At 47.3% G+C, this 15955-nt stretch overlaps 1 protein-coding gene across 1 annotated transcript in view; it reads left to right on the top strand.

The window, feature by feature from the left end:
• The window catches only part of PLCG2 (phospholipase C, gamma 2 (phosphatidylinositol-specific)), a 187230-nt gene that overhangs the window by 94259 nt on the left and 77016 nt on the right, over positions 1-15955 (top strand). The window contains exons 7-8 of the mRNA XM_011942208.1: positions 8216-8259; positions 10537-10609. Of these exons, the coding sequence (XP_011797598.1) occupies positions 8216-8259; positions 10537-10609 (117 nt within the window). The remainder of the gene's footprint in view (positions 1-8215; positions 8260-10536; positions 10610-15955) is intronic.

Here is a 15955-nt window from a genome sequence, read left to right on the forward strand (position 1 = left end):
GCTGCTGCTGCTGTTGCTGTCAGGAAAGGGCTTTGCAGACTGCAAAAGAATTCCCAGGGAAAGCTGTGAGGGCATGAGGAGTACCAGGAACTTGGAGTCAGGTGGCTGTGGTTTCTCCAGTTAGCTGCATGATCTTGGGTGAGCCACTAACTGCTCCTAGCTTCAGTCTTCTGCTCTGTGCAATGGGAAATTGGGAGCTGTGAATAGAAGCATTTTTAAGTGATGAATGTGAATGTTTCTAGAAGACAGTCATTAATTGCTTTCTGCATGCAGGGTTGTGGGCTGGCCACACAGTGAGGCCACTTGATGGGTGACCACTGACCATGGGACTTCGGATGTATCTGAGGTAGAGAAATGGGAGGGCCATTTCCTATCTGCCCAGACTGGGGAAAAATGTATTTCATAGAGTGGATCATTGAATTGCAATGTGTTCATTTTTTCACATATAGATGGCAGGCTGGGGAGTTGGGAGAACTGGATTCTAGACCAACTTGACCTCTGACTGACCAAGTGATGTTGGGGGAAGCCATCTCTGTCCTCTCACTTAGCCTTTTCTATAAAATGAAGGTACTAAATGAGATCAATAGTTATAGAACTTTTAAAAGTCTATGGCCGGGCACGGTGGCTCAAGCCTGTGATCTCAGCACTTTGGGAGGCCAAGACGGGCGGATCACGAGGTCAGGAGATCGAGACCATCCTGGCTAACACGGTGAAACCCCGTCTCTACTAAAAAATACAAAAAACTAGCTGGGCGAGGTGGCGGGCGCCTGTAGTCCCAGCTGCTCGGGAGGCTGAGGCAGGAGAATGGCGTGAACCCGGGAGGCAGAGCTTGCAGTGAGCTGAGATCCGGCCACTGCACTCCAGCCTGGGTGACAGAGCGAGACTCCGCCTCAAAAAAAAAAAAAAAAAAAGTCTATAATCCCCTCTCCTTTAAACAAGAAACTGTAACAACAACAAAAACCATGATTCATAAAAGCTTATCAGAATACTTTTTAAGATTAAAACCTGTAACTTTAAAAATAGTCCTTGAGAACAACGACATGTGTCATTGAACATAGAACATGTCGTAGAACAATGGTGAGAGTGTGTGTATGAAATTCGGAATGGTGACGATTGTCATCTTATGCAATTGACCAGGATTGAGAAAAACTCGATTTATTCAAGATAAGTAGTTGCAAATAACAGGTTTTTTTTTTTTTTTAAATAATACTTTACCTTGACATTTCAAGATGCTGTGTTATCAGACAGATGTCAGGCAAAGTTTGAAATTAGGATTTGTACATGGCTGGGAGCAGTAGCTCACGCCTGTAATCCCACCACTTTGGGAGGCCAAGGCAGGAGGATCCTTTGAGCTCAGGAGTTTGAGAGTAGCTTGGGCAACATAGTGAGACCCCGTCTGTATTATTAAATAATATTAAAAATTAAAAAAAGATTTGCACAAAAACTATTTCACCTGCCAACAGATTAACGCATTCATTTATGGTTTCCACTGTGGTAAAATTCCACCTGAGAGGTATTTCAACCTGTACTTTTAATTATGGCTCTTGTTAAGGCTAGTCTGGGTGTTTGTGTTTATGAGGGAGAAAAAGAAATTTGAGTCAGTGTTTTACAGAATCTCGGAACCCTCTGGGGTACCCTAGATTGCCCCATGTGGAACTTTGTATGGGGAAGATTCTGCAGATACCAAAGGTTGACGCCTGGTGGCCAGAATGCCACATTGAGCCTGCACCTGGTTGTACTTGATTTAATGGTTTAAATATGTTAAAAATTAATTGCCTACATTTAAAACTTGAGAGATTATATTATATATTAAAATTTAGATTTTGGCTTCCCTTGGGGGAAAAAGTCGAGCTCTGGCTATAAAGAGGGTCACGTCACCCCATGGAATGGTCCACGTTCTCTGTATTGACCGAGGCCTGTACAGCTCTATCGGTTCATTTATGGTGCTTACCTGACCCTAAAGGAGTTTTGCTTTGGCAACCCTCATCTCCACTGTTTGAGGGTATAACTCTCCAGTTTGGTCACTGCATTTTTAAAATTTAATGTAAAGGCAGATTTGAATAACAAAGTCCCAAGCTTATATAGACGGTTTCTGGCCAGCTCTAAGAGCCTCACTGCTGTTGTGTAGGTAAATGCCCCTCCCCTAACCTGTTGTTTACTTCCTGCTCCTGGCTGGAAGCACAGGGCAGAGAAAAGTACCTGTTTTGTGATTTAGGCGGGAGGAGGGCCTCGCTGGATTTCTCAGGCTCCTGTAGGAGACAGCTATTTATGGTGACTCATTATCCCCAGACCTAAATCCAGGGAGTTGGTTCATGCTTCTCAGTAGCCAAATGGCTTCCATTGTGAGCTTGCCAGCTCCTATTTGTGTCTGACCACCTGCCTACGTTGCAGCTCTCGAGCCTCAAAGTTTCCAAAAGTTTGGCAGCAGCAGGAGGATAAGAAATGTAATCTCATGTTTGTGTCTCCCTGGTGAGGGGATATACCTCTAACTAGGCTGTGATAACAATATCGTTAACAAAGATGGTAGCCAACATCTTCTCAGGTGGGCTATATGCTAGGCACGGTCCTATGTGGTGTTTCTGTTTTTTCTTTTTCTTTTTCTTTTTTTTTTTTTGAGACAGAGTCTTGCTCTATCGCCTAGGCTGGAGTGCAGTGGCACGATCTTCATTCACTGCAACCTCTGCCTCCCGGGTTCAAGCGATTCTCCCTGCCTCAGCCTCCCGAGTAGCTAGGATTATAGGCATGCACCACCACACCTGGCTAATTTTTGTATTTTTAGTAGAAATGGAGTTTCACCATGTTGGCCATGCTGGTCTCGAGCTCCTGACCTCAAGTGATCCGTCTACCTCGGCTTCCCAAAGTGCTAGGATTACAGGTGTGAGCCATCATGCCCGGCCTGTTCTGTGTTTTGTATACATTTAATTCCCCCCAGAGCCCTGTGGAAGAGCTACTGTTGTTGTTGCCATTTTAGGGATTAAGAAAGTGAGGTCCAGAGAGGTTACTTTGCTGAAGGTCAGGCCACTAACTAGTCAGCTGCAGGGCTAGGATTTGATTTTCTGCCCAACTTCGATGCACAGCCACAGAATACTTCTTAATTTTTGAATCCTTTGTATTAAAGAAAATGTAAAGCATATACACGTAGAGAGAATAGCGTAACGGATGCTAAGTCAGCAGATGTATCATCAGGTGACTTCAGCCATTATCACCTTGATGATGCCCTCACCCAAGTCCCTTTTCTCACATTTTGTAGCAGACCTCACACGGCGTATCACGTCCTCTGCCAATGTTGTAATTTAATACCTGGCTACGTGACTGCTACCCTGCTACATCCTGATCAAACCTGTAAAGTCCCCTGTGGTTACAGCATTCTTAAGTAAAAATAGAAGGCACTTGCCAATAATAAAAAAGGAAATTGAGAAGCCTGCCGACTTATCAGTGGCTGTCCCTGTGATCCAGTAAGACACTGAAGGATTGTTCTGCTGGATTTTGCACGATGTTGGCATGGGGGGAGTGAGTGATGAGCATTCTGTGACGATGTTTGTGGAGGAGCTCGGAGACCTTGCAGTTTATTCTCATTGTCAGCTGCTGGCGAGAGGAGACTCCACAGTGGAGAAGTTAGCAGATAAAATCGCTGGTTATGTCTTCTCCCTCTTTCCCTCTTTCCCTCTTTCCCTCCTTCCCTCCCTCCCTTCCTCCCTCCCTTTCTCTCTCTCTCCTTCTCTCTCTCTCCTTCTCTCTCTCTTCTCTCTCTCTCCTCTCTCTCTCTCCTCTCTCTCTCTTCTCTCTCTCTCCTCTCCCTCCCTTTCTCTCTCTCTCCTTCTCTCTCTCTCCTTCTCTGTCTCTCCTTCTCTCTCTCCTTCTCTCTCTCCTCTCTCTCTCTCCTCTCTCTCTCCTTCTCTCTCTCTCCTTCTCTGTCTCTCCTTCTCTCTCTCCTTCTCTCTCTCTCTCCTTCTCTCTCTCTCCTTCTCTGTCTCTCCTTCTCTCTCTCCTTCTCTCTCTCCTCTCTCTCTCCTTCTCTCTCTCTCCTTCTCTGTCTCTCTTTTTCTTTCTCTCTCTCTCTCTCTTTCTGTCTTTCTCTTTCTCTCTCTTTCTCTCTTTCTCTTTCTTTCTCTTTCTGTTTCTTTCTTTTCTTTCTCTTTTTTCTTTTCTTTCGTTTTTGAGACAGGGTCTCACTTTGTCACCTAGGCTGGAGTGCAATGGCACATTCATGGCTCACTGTAGCCTCGAACTCCCTGGCTCAGATGACCCTCCCACCTCAGCCTCCGGAGTACCTGGGACAAAAGGCAGGTGCCACCATGCAGGCTAATTTTCATATTTTTTGTAGAGACAGTTTCACCATGTTACCCAGGCTAGTCCTGAACTCCTGGGCTCCAGTGATCTACCCGCCTTGGTCTCCCAAAGTGCTGGGATTATAGACGTGAGCCACTGTGCCTGAGCTAGCTTTTCTATTAGTGAGATTTTCCTGTTGGCCTTCCAGAACCAAATGGTTCCTACAGCCTAAGTACCACTGAGTGTGTAAGAGCAGCTTCAGTTTTGAAAGGGTGTGTGCCTACAGCCATGTGGGAAAAGTCCATTCATCTCCCTCCCTCTCTTAGTGCCCCGGTCCCTGCTTCCATGACCCCTTCCCCCTAGCAAGGCCCCTTCTCTTGTCCAGCTGGTAACTTCTCCTGGGGCCCGACTCAAAGATGATGTTTCCCTGTAGCCTTTTAGCTATCAGAGAAAGTTCGTTTATCTCTTATTTTAGTCACTCATCCAGTAAATGTATGTGTGACCCAAGAGGGCACAATGGTTAATGATATAGATGTTTCTCCTGACCTCACTGGCCCTTTGCTGGGGTGGGAAGGTTCCGGGATGTTGTCCAGAGTGACACAAGGCCCAGTGCAACCCCGTCCCTTGGTTATGTAGAATCTGACCACATAACCCTCCATGGTAATGCCGAACACAAATTCACTGCTATCTCCACTGTGCACCCATAGCATCTAGAATATTCTCTGATTGCTGGAATCTCATTTATTGTATGTACATTTGCACGTGCAGTGTGGGATGCTGGAGATTTACCAAGGTGGGCCTGGGTTGAAATTCTGGCTCCTGGACTTGTGAGGAGAAAAGTCCTTGCCTCCCTGGGCTTATTTCTTGTTTCTGAAATGGGGCTTATTTTACTACCTGATGGGATTGGCGGGAGGAGCGACTGAGACTGTGACCATCTTGCCCCAGTGCATGGAGCCCATGTTAATTTCCTGGGGCCACTGTAGCAAGTACTGCAACTTGTGGCTTAAAAACAGCAGAAGTTTATTCCCTCACTGTACTGGAGGTTAAAAGTCCAGAATCAAGGTGTTGGCAGGGCCACACCACCTCGGAAGGCTCCAGGGAAGGATGGCTTCCAGGCCTCTTTCGTGGCTTCTGGTGGCTGCCAGCAGTGCTTCAAGCGTTCTTCGGGGTGTGGATGCCTCCCGGCTGCTGGTGGCCTGCCAGCAATCCTGCAAGTGTTCCTTGGCATGTAGACGCCATCGCTCCTTGGCTTGTGGATGGCATTGTGCCAGTCTCTGCCTCCATCATTACATGGCCTCCTTTTCTCTGTGTGTTTCTCTGTCTCCAAATCTCTTTCTTGTAAGAAGCCAGTCACAGGAGGTAGCAGGGTAGCAGTCATGTAGCCACCTTACCCCAGCATGGCCTCATCTTAACTTGATTGCACCTTGCAAAGACCCTAATTCCAAAGAAGGTCATGCTCATGGGTACTGGGTGTTAGGACTTGGACACGTATGCCCGGGGACGCCATCCTACGTATAACATTAACTATAACTTCTGTCTTTAGAACATCTTCCTTGACCACCTCTGCCCCATACCCCCAACTACAGCCCCATTTCTCTGCCCCCTTTAAAGTAACCTACTCCAAGAGCTGTCTACACTTCCCTTCTTCTGGCTGTCTCTGGAGTCTATTCCCATCTTGTTTCCGTCCCTGCCTCCTAGGTCACTTCATCTTGGCCCGTCAGCCGTCGCCTCCCTGTGTTGTGAATCCAGAAGTGTACCCCGTGGTCTTTATCTTGTCCACTCAGCAGCACGTGTCAAAGCTGGTCAGTCTCTCCTTGATGTTGTAACTTGCCTTTGGGATGCCACGCCGTCTTCCTTCTGTTGCCTCGCTGTTTGTTCTCTTGCAGCGTTTGTGGCTCTTGGCTTTCAGTTGTTCTTTTTCGTTCCCTGTCCTCTACATCCCAGGGCCGCTGATTCCTGCAAACACGTTGCTTTAACAAGCAGAGTGTCCAGGCAGGGAGTTGCAGGGTCTGGTGGAAGAGAAGCGAGGTCTTTCCTGATTCTGGGAAGCATCTGTGCTGTGGTGGTGCCTCTGCTATTGTCTGAGCTCCCCGAGTTGGGGAATGCAGTGTGGACTGTTTCTGTGCTTCGTTGAAAGGAATGTAAAGGAATGACAGGGCTGAAGAACTGCATGTGGTGGTCAGTGAGGGGGCCACACGCTGGGCTCCCTCCAGGTGTCAATAAGCTGGGTGTGGGGCTTTGGGCTTGGAAGAGTTCTAACCCCCGGTGCCTTCAGCACCAGGCTGACTTGGTGACCTAAGCAGTAAATGAGTTCAAATAGCAGCATGCCCTGTCTAAAATCTGTACCACCACCTCTTTTTAAAAAGAAATACCTATGCTGTGAATTACACATAAACAAAAGGAAGTACTTCTCAGTTTGCATAAAAAGGCTAAGTTTGTGGCTCTTAACATTTTGGCGGGACCTACTCCTTTGAGATGCTTATTATGTTTCCTGAAGAAACACACACCCGCACAAACTGCTGTGGACTCTCTGATGCTTCCCAGAGGCCTGCGGCCTGCAATTCCCTTTCTAGAACACTGGTGTTCCCCATGATGTCCTGGGATGCAAGGAGTTCAGCAAGAGGACCCTGGGTCATCCGCGGCAGGAGGTGTTTTATGTCATTAGCATTGATCATGTGCTAGTAGATACATTTCCATTTCTGCGGGGGTTATTCAAGTGCTTATCCAGTCTCAGTGTCATTGAAGACTGTTGAAGCAAGGCTACGTGGGCAGCAATGGACAAGATGTGGCTGTGCAGGGTGCCTGTGTACAATGCCCAGAAAATGGGCTGGTGCAGGTAGAAGCTGGAGGGAGGGGTGCTCCGTGGCGCCCCCCTTGGTGGAGGAGCCTTTTCATCATGCAACAGTTGGCATGGCAGTGGGCTGTGAAGAGAAGAGCTGAAGCAGTTCAATATTTCTTTCGTCCTCTTGCCTTCGAAGATTAGAAGTGCATCTTTGAAATATTAAAGATTGGAAATGTTGCCTGTAGTCCTAGCTACTCAGGAGGCTCAGGAGGGAGGATCTCTTGAGGCCAGGAGTTCAAGGCCAGCCTGGGCAACATAGTAAGACCGCCATCTCTAGAAAAAGAAAAAAAATTGGCCGGGCATGGTGTCACGTGCCTGTAGTCCTAGCTACTCAGGAAGCGGATACAGGAAGATGATGTGAGCCCGGGAGAGTGAGGCTGCAGTGAACTACGATTGTGCCACTGCACTCCAGCCTGGGTAACAGTGAGAGCCCATCTCTAAAGAAACCTGGCAGTGAGGGTGTGGAGAAAGGGATGTGTACCCCAGTGGAGGCGCCCATCGCAACTGTTTGGAGAGCACCTTGGCAGAATTGATCAAAGCCAGTGTGCCTACAATGTGCTGTGTCTAGGTGCTTTTCCTCCTAGGACTCTACTCTGTGGAAAAACTGGCACACGTGGCCAAAGATAGAGAAATGTGCACACGGGGACACTTAAATAATACTAGATGTAACGAAAATTGAGTAACATGCGTATTATGGAATACAATTGTTTTTCAAAGAAAGGAAACAGGGTTATTTGAGGTTGAAGAATAATACGTAAAGCTTGAAACACAGCAGAAAATTGTGAGATGTATGTAAATGATATAATATGATATGATACAATTAAATGAATATCCCTAAAACAGATTCTAGAAGGAAACCTATAGAATTCTTAAGGGTGATTGCTTCTTGGGAATAAAACTGTGGAGGGATGAGGAGGGCTTCTACCTTTTGCTTCTTAAGTTTCTGTTATAGTTGAATATTTACAACTAACACCAATTAAAATGATATTTTGAATGATCTTGTTGCATCTGACAAAATGATGCTTTTTTAACAACGACAAAAATCTTTCCGTTTTTGCGTTAAGTGGCTTGTCTAAGGTTCCTTGTATGTGCTTTCCATTTCAGATTCTCGATGAATTCAAAAAGGATTCGTCCGTATTCATCCTGGGGTGAGGCAGCTCTGGCGTGTTGTTCGGGGCGGCTGTGCTGGACCTCATGGCCTGGTGCCCAGCTGGCCTCCAGGAGGGGATGCCTGTGTGTGCGGGCGCTGACCACCAGAGGGACGGGGGCCCCCTGCTGGGGAACTGGCCATCCCACGCTTGTGGTGTGGATAGAGATGAGCAGTAGCAACAGGGGGGTGTGGAGCGCTGGGAGGATGGTCTAGAAGGTTCTGTAGAAAAGCCTGTGTGCCTCAGGGCCTTCTTTCCCCGAATGTGCCTCATGAGATGTGATAGGTTAATAGTTTTTTTTTAATTACAAAAACTAATGTTAATGATCAAATAAGTGAAAAATACCTTGTTAAACAGGTTTAACGGAATTAAAATGAGTTCAAGTGTATAAACTGCTTCACATGGTGCTTGGCACCCATGAGGGGCTCATAAATAGTAATATTATTACTAAAAAGTCAGTGTTGCAGGACTTATCAGGACATTTACCGTGCCCCATGATTCCCCAAGTGGGGAATTTCTGAGATGTTTTGTGTTTCCCCAGCCTATCTGACTGGGAGAAGTGTTGGCCCTGGAGTTAATGGTCTGGGGTACATTGATCCAGTCCTCATTGATGAGCAACTTTTCCTTCTGTCACTTCTGAAATCAGAAACTCCAAGACTCCAAAGTTATAAATAAAATGAATCTAATTTATATATATATATATTTGAGACGGAGCCTCCCTCTGTCGCCTAGGCTGGAGTGCATTGGTGCAGTCTCGGCTCACTGCAACCTCCACCTCCCAGGTTCAAGTGATTCTCCTGCCTCATCCTCCGAGTAGCTGGGATTACAGGCATCCACCATGTCCAGCTATTTTTTTTTTTTTTTTTGTATTTTTAGTAGAGACGGGGTTTCACCATGTTGGTCAGGCTAGTCTTGAACTCCTGACCTCAGGTGATCCACCTGCCTCGGCCTCCCAAAGTGCTGGGATTACAGGATTGTGCCAGTGTGTCCAGCCATAATTTCCACATAGTATTTTAATGAAAAGCTTAGTGTTACACCATGAGGCTGCCGAGGAAAGGTTAGAAATGTACTCATAATTAAAGACAACAGACTCCTGGACCCTGAGTGTTTAGTAAAGGGAGAAAGCATAGGGAACGTTTGATGTCTTAAACTATTTGAAATAGACCTCTTTTCTCCAGGTTCCTGAAAGTGCTCAGGGAAATGTACCCATTTCCCTGGCAGGCCTCAAGTAGCAGAATGTACTCCTCATCCAACTCGGATGTGGCTCATGCTGGCCCAGTGAGGCCCTGTTTTTCTGGTGGCCTGCTGGCCAAGGCGGGAGTCCTGCCTCGATTCGGAGTGTAGTGTTCCCTCCCTGATACCCGACCTCTGCTTGGTCCAGGGATGTGTTTTCCACACTCCAGTTAATTGTGCCCGGATGGCCTGGAGTCTGGGGGGGCCTCATCTGGTCCCCACTCCAGAGCCCTCAGTGACCCAGGGAACTCTGGATCATGGCTTCTGAGGAGGCCCTTGGGTCTGGCTCCTTTCCTTTCTCCAACACCAGCTCTCCCTATAAGGGTGGGTGGCGTGTCCAGCCCTGTCTGGGCATTGGGTAGGCATGTTCGCGTCCCTGCATTCCCCACACCTTTCACTCTGCAATCCCTCCCTCCAGCCTGCGTTCCCTCTCTCCTAGCCGTCTTCCTCTTCTCCCCTCCCTCTTCTTTTCCTCGAGGCCGCTGCATCTATGATTTCCTTGCCTGGCACTCTCTGCACCTCCTCCTGGCTCACCCCACGTCCTCCTGGCTCACCCCACCTCCTCCTGGCTCACCCCACCTCATTCTCTGGAACTCAAGTAGGTGCCTTTTCCTCAGGAAAGCCCCTCTGGCCCTCCAGGTCTGGGTTTGGGGCCCTCTCAGCGGTTCCCACTCTGCCCCTCCCCTCCCACCCTCATCTCTTGCTACGCTGTATCCCAAATGCCTGGTTCACTTGTCTTCCCCATGGCCACACTCGGTGAAGTGCTCCTCAGACTCCGGAGGGCGCCAGAGCTCTTTTGGAGCGGCTGAATGCAGACGCCAGGGCCTGCCCCTTGAGATTCCGATGTCAGGCCCGTCAATCCCTGTAGGTGAGGGACATTGTATCCTTCACCTGTGTCCTCCTGTTGGCCGGCCTGGTACCTAACACAGCGCCAGACTCAGTGGGGCGCTCTGGATGGCAGGCCGCCCCATTGGCTGGCATCTCCTCTCGACTCCTCTGTTGTATGTGCCTGTGTCTAACCGCACTCCTTTTCCCCGAGGACAGGAACACTGACAGGCCGGATGCCTCTGCTGTTTACCTGCATGACTTCCAGAGGTTTCTCATACACGAGCAGCAGGTGAGAAAGCACAAGGTGTGTGGGTGACTGGGGGAGCTGGCGGGATGCTGCCGTAAACTGGTCTCACGCTTCTGCCACCTGTACTCACCTGGCCACCTGTCTTCATGCCCAGATGCCACATACTTCAGATTGTTGTCTGATGCCACTGAGACTCTGGATGAGAAGAGCCTCATGCCGGGCCTCTTTACAAGACACACATTGAGGATGGGAAGAGTGAGAAGATTCCAGGGCAGGGCAGGAGGGGTGAGGACCTGAGGAAGGGGCTGCCCTCACCTGGCTGGCGTCAGCTTTTCTGGCATCATATCAGGTGTCACTTCCTGGGAAGCCTTCCTTGACTGATGGGAGGATGGGACCAGATTCATCAAGCCTGCCAGGGCCCCTGGGAGATAAACTAGCCCAGCTGTGCTTAAACAGATGATGCTTGGGACAGTCTCCCTGGACAGGGTTTGCCTGTGGGCCTTGAGCCCAGCTATAGACTCGGGGGGGTTTGTGTTGTGCATTGGTCTTCCGCTGCTGTGACGATGCCCCCAGAGGACACTGGGCAGTGTCCAAAGACATGGGTGGGTGTCATAGCTGGAGGCTGCTGCCGGCATTTAGCAGGTCAAGGCCAGGGATGCTGCTAAATACCCCACATTGCCCAGGGCAGTTCCCCTTCTCCCCGCAACAAAGAAGTATTCAGGGCCAGGTAGGGTAGTTCATGCCTATAATCCCAGCACTTTGGGAGGCCGAGGTGGGCAGATCACTTGAGGCCAGGAGTTCGAGACCTACCTGGCCAGTATGGCAAAACCCCATCTGTACTTAAAATACAAAAATTAGCTGGGCATTGTGGCAGGTGCCTGTAATCCCAGCTACTTGGGAGGCCGAGGCAGAATTGCTTGAACCTGGGAGGCAGAGGTTGCAGTCAGCCGAGATTGCACCACTGTACTGCAGCCTGGGCAACGGAGCAAGACTCCATCTCAAAAAAACAGAAAGCAAAACCACCCCCCTGCCAAAAAACAAAACAAAACAAAAAAAACCAAAGAGGTATTCAGCCCCAAGTGCTTATAGCGCTGAGGACAAGAAACTGTGAGAGTGAGATCAACTTGAAATCTTCTTACCAGCTGCACAGCCATGGACAGATGGTTTACCCTTTCTGTGCCCCAGTTTCCTCCTCCTTAAGTGGAATTGAGAGCATCTACCTCTGAGAATTGTGGGGATCAGAGACAATTGTATGGATCTGTGTGTGTGTGTATGTATGCATGCATGCATGCCTCTTCACATATAAATCTAAAAATTTTGTCTGTATCATTGGAGTTCCATTTACTTTTTTCTGTTAATTCGTTTGTTTTTTTTAAATAGACCATATTTTAGAGCAGTTTTAGGGTTGCAGCAAAATTAAGTTCATTTACTTAAAAAACCTCTTGTCTTGCAGAACATTTCAAACATACACAAAAGCAGATGGTTTAATGAAGCACCATGTATCGTCACTCAGATTAAAAATTATGAGCATTTTGCCAGTTTTTCTTTTTGTTTGAGACAAGGCCCCACTCACCCTGTTGTGCAGGCTGGAGTGCAGTGACATAGTAACAGCTCACTGCAGCCTCAACCTCCTGGGCTTAAGCGATCCTCCTGCCTTAGCCTCCTGAATAGCTGGGACTACAGGTATGTGCCACCGTGCCTGACAATTCTTTTTTTTTTTTTTTTTTTGTGATACAGTCTTGCTCTGTCACCCAGGCTGGAGTACAATGGCATCTCGGCTCACTGCAACCTCCACCTCCCACGTTCAAGTGATTCTCCTGCCTCAGCCTCCCAAGTAGCTGGGAATACAGGTGTCTGCCACACACCTGTATTTTTGTATTTTTAATAGAGTCAGGGTTTCACAATGTTGGCCAGCCTGGTGTTGAACTCCTGGCCTCTCAGGTGATCCACCCGCCTTGGCCTCCCAAAGTGCTGGGACTACAGGTGTGAGCCACCACACCCAGCCCTGACCAATTTTTGTATCTTTAGTAGAAATGGTTTCGCCATGTCGCTCAGGCTGGTCTCCAACTCCTGGACTCAAGTGACTCACCTCTCTCAGTCCCCAAATTGCTGGGATTACACACATGAGGCACTGTGCCTGGCCCACTTTGCCAGTTTTATTTCATCCATTTCCAAGTCCACACACGTGTTTCCCTACCCTTCCCCTTTCTTCATTTCTTTGCTGGAGAATTCTAAAGCAAACCTCAGACTTTGTGTCATTTTGTTTGTAAATACTTCCATATGTTTCTCTCACGGATAGGACTTTTTTTTTCCTTTTTTCTTTTTTCTTTTTTCTTTTTTTTTTGAGACAGAATCTTGCTCTGTCGCCCAGGCTGGAGTGCAGTGGTGCAATCTCGGCTCACTGCAAACTTTGCCTCCCGGGTTCACGCCATTCTCTTGCTTCAGCCTCCCGAGTAGCTGGGACTACAGGCGCCGGCCACTATGCCTGGCTAATTTTTTGTATTTTTAGTAGAGACGGGGTTTCACCGTGTTAGCCAGGATGGTCTCGATCTCCTGACCTCATGATCCACCCACCTCGGCCTCCCAAAATGCTGGGATTATAGGCATGAGCCACCGTGCCCGGCTGACTTTTTGTTTTTTTAAAAAATACAGCCATAACACTCCTATTACAGCTTGTGCAATTAGCAGTAATTTTTAAATGGCATCTAATACCCGGCCAGTGTTTGGATTTCATTGATGGAAGAGACACTTACAAGTAGGGAAGATGTGTTTTGCACAAGGCCAGCCACACTGAGGGCTCAGGGAAGGGTCGTAGCTACTCTAGTAGACTGATAAATGGTGAATGAGAATGTTGATGCATGTTGTAGGCATCATGCCTTCCCAGTGCTGGGGTTGAATGACAGTGATCAAAACAAGGCTTATTTGCCCAACCTGAGACTAAGTCTGAGGGAGGAGGTAAAATGAAGGTAATACATTAATTTTATTGGGCACAGTCACATGTTAGGTGTCTGCTGGTGATAGAGTGAAGTAGAGAAATTCAAGCACTTTTTTCCTGTCATGATTTTCCTTCCACTAAATTACTCAGTTTAGTAGGGAACGATTAAAGTTAAATTGATTAAATTCTTGGGGACAAGTAGCCTTGCCTCCTAGAATTCACCACCTGGTAGGGAGACTTGGGTATATAGATTTAGCCCCACCTAGTGGTGGTTGACTTTATTACATGCTTTCCCCAATTGGGGCCCTTTGCTGGGCTGCCCTTAGAGGTCAGGGATTTCCGGCCAGGAGAAAGTAGGAGCTCGCTCTCTCTGTATCTGGGCAGTTAGGACCTGAGCAGCCATGAGCATCCATGCGATGTTTGTTGGTCACACAGATGCTCGTATAGAATAATCACTGCAGCACTTTGTGTGCAAAATCGTATGACTTTTCTAGAAAACATTTTGGCTGTATGCAATGAAAAGGAAGCTTTCAAACTAGATTCTATATCTTGAGTAAATTGTTGCCGTCCCGCACACTTATCCTAAGGAAATAATGGCAGCATTTTTAATAAAAAAGAAAACTTGGAATTAATCTAAATGTCTTTAGAGGGTTGGCTAAGCACGCCATGGTACAGCTCTGGAATGGACGGGTGATGGGATAGGAAGGGAGTTAAAAGTATGTTTCCAGAATCAGCATTTCTGGGTTTAGTCCGAGGTTCATGTCTGATAACACTAAGTTAACGACTAGAAGCCTAGTTGTATAGGTTGTATGCATTTTGGCCCACGTGAAGCAGGCTTCTGTTTCCCCATTTATATGACATGGAGAATAACCTGTGCCTCCTGGGGTGGTGGTAAGTTCATGACGAGCCACTGTGTGGGGCCTGGTGTAGGGTCAGTGCCCAGTGTTGACGGCCATCACCATTTATTTTTATTTTCATCATTATTCTTTGCCATTTTCACTATTATAGTTGTCTAGTGCAATACCCCACACCAAGTAGATGCATTTTACAACCCCTAGAATATTGATATTTCCATCTCCTTTAGGCAGAAGATTTCTTTCTTTGCAGTCAGTCCCGTGCCAGGTTGTATTAGCTAAGTACCCATGCATTTTGATAAATGTAAAAACTTTGTAGGGGGAAGGAAGGAGGATACCTCCAGCCTCTTTGGGACATCCTGGTCAGGCAAAGTATTTTAATAAAATATCCCACAATTTGGGTTTCATGTTGTAGTATTCAAAGATTCTGACACCCCTGTATTCAAATGAGCTCGCAGTTTCCCAGCTTCCGGGCTGTTTTGGGCTCCTGATCCAGGTAAATTTGCAAGAGTCAACAGCTGTTCATTTTTGTCTTACACCCATGCATTTCACAAGCCTCCTGGTCACCACCTCATTTGCGTCTGTTCTATTTTTCATTCTTTCAGACATCCTCATCCAGCCCTTCCCATTGAACCACACACACATCTGGTAGCATATTTGCTCCTGTTAGTCATAAAGATGAAGGTTTTAGAATATTTGAAGTGAAGAAAGCATTGATCAATGTTGAATTTACATGACGTATTTCATGCTCTTTTCCTATGAATATTTGGGATTTCAGGGCATGGAGAGGAAAGCAATAGTTACTTCATATTATACATTCTTTTTAAAAAGGGTTTCTGGAATGTCTAGGACTGTGCAGCAGCTGCTTTTTAACTGGTCATGTATATTTTAGACGTTATCAGTGTTTTAGCAGCCCTGTTTGCCCATTTTCTTGGAAAGAGGGCATATGATTACATTCCATGTCAGTTTAGCTATTTGGAGCTGAGACTCTGCAATTTACAAGCTGTGTGGGCTTAGGATCATGAGGTATTGTTCCTGGGCCTCTGTTTCCTTGTCTCTAAAATGACAATGGCAATAAATGACTTGCGGAGTTATGTGGACTAAGTGAGATGACCATAGAAGGAAGATAGATGCTTATTTGCACAAGCTGCCATGGTCAGAGCACTTTCTTTTTTTTTTTGAGACAGAGTTTCACTCTGTTGCCCAGGCTGGTGTGCAGTGGTACAACCTTGGCTCACCGCAACCTCTGCCTCTCTGGTTCAAGCAATTCTCCTGCCTCAGCCTCCTGAGTAGCTGGGATTACAGCACCCGCCACCATGCCCAGCTGATTTAAAAAAATTTTTTTTTTTGTATTTTAGTAGAGATGGGGTTTCACTATGTTGGCCAGGCTGGTGTTGAACTCCTGAGCTCAGGCAATCCACCCGGCTCGGCCTCCCAAAGTGGGTCTGAGCACTTTCTATGCACCAGGTGCTGCGTTAGGCACATAACCTGATAGGATTTCATACAGTGCTTCCTACAGTATCCATTTCATACAGTGCTTCACAGAAACTGTGTGGTAGATACTCTTACTCCCGCTTCATGGATGTGGAGGCACAGAGA

Source organism: Colobus angolensis, unplaced genomic scaffold, assembly GCF_000951035.1.
Source record: "Colobus angolensis palliatus isolate OR3802 unplaced genomic scaffold, Cang.pa_1.0 Scaffold207, whole genome shotgun sequence".
NCBI lineage: Eukaryota > Metazoa > Chordata > Mammalia > Primates > Cercopithecidae > Colobus > Colobus angolensis.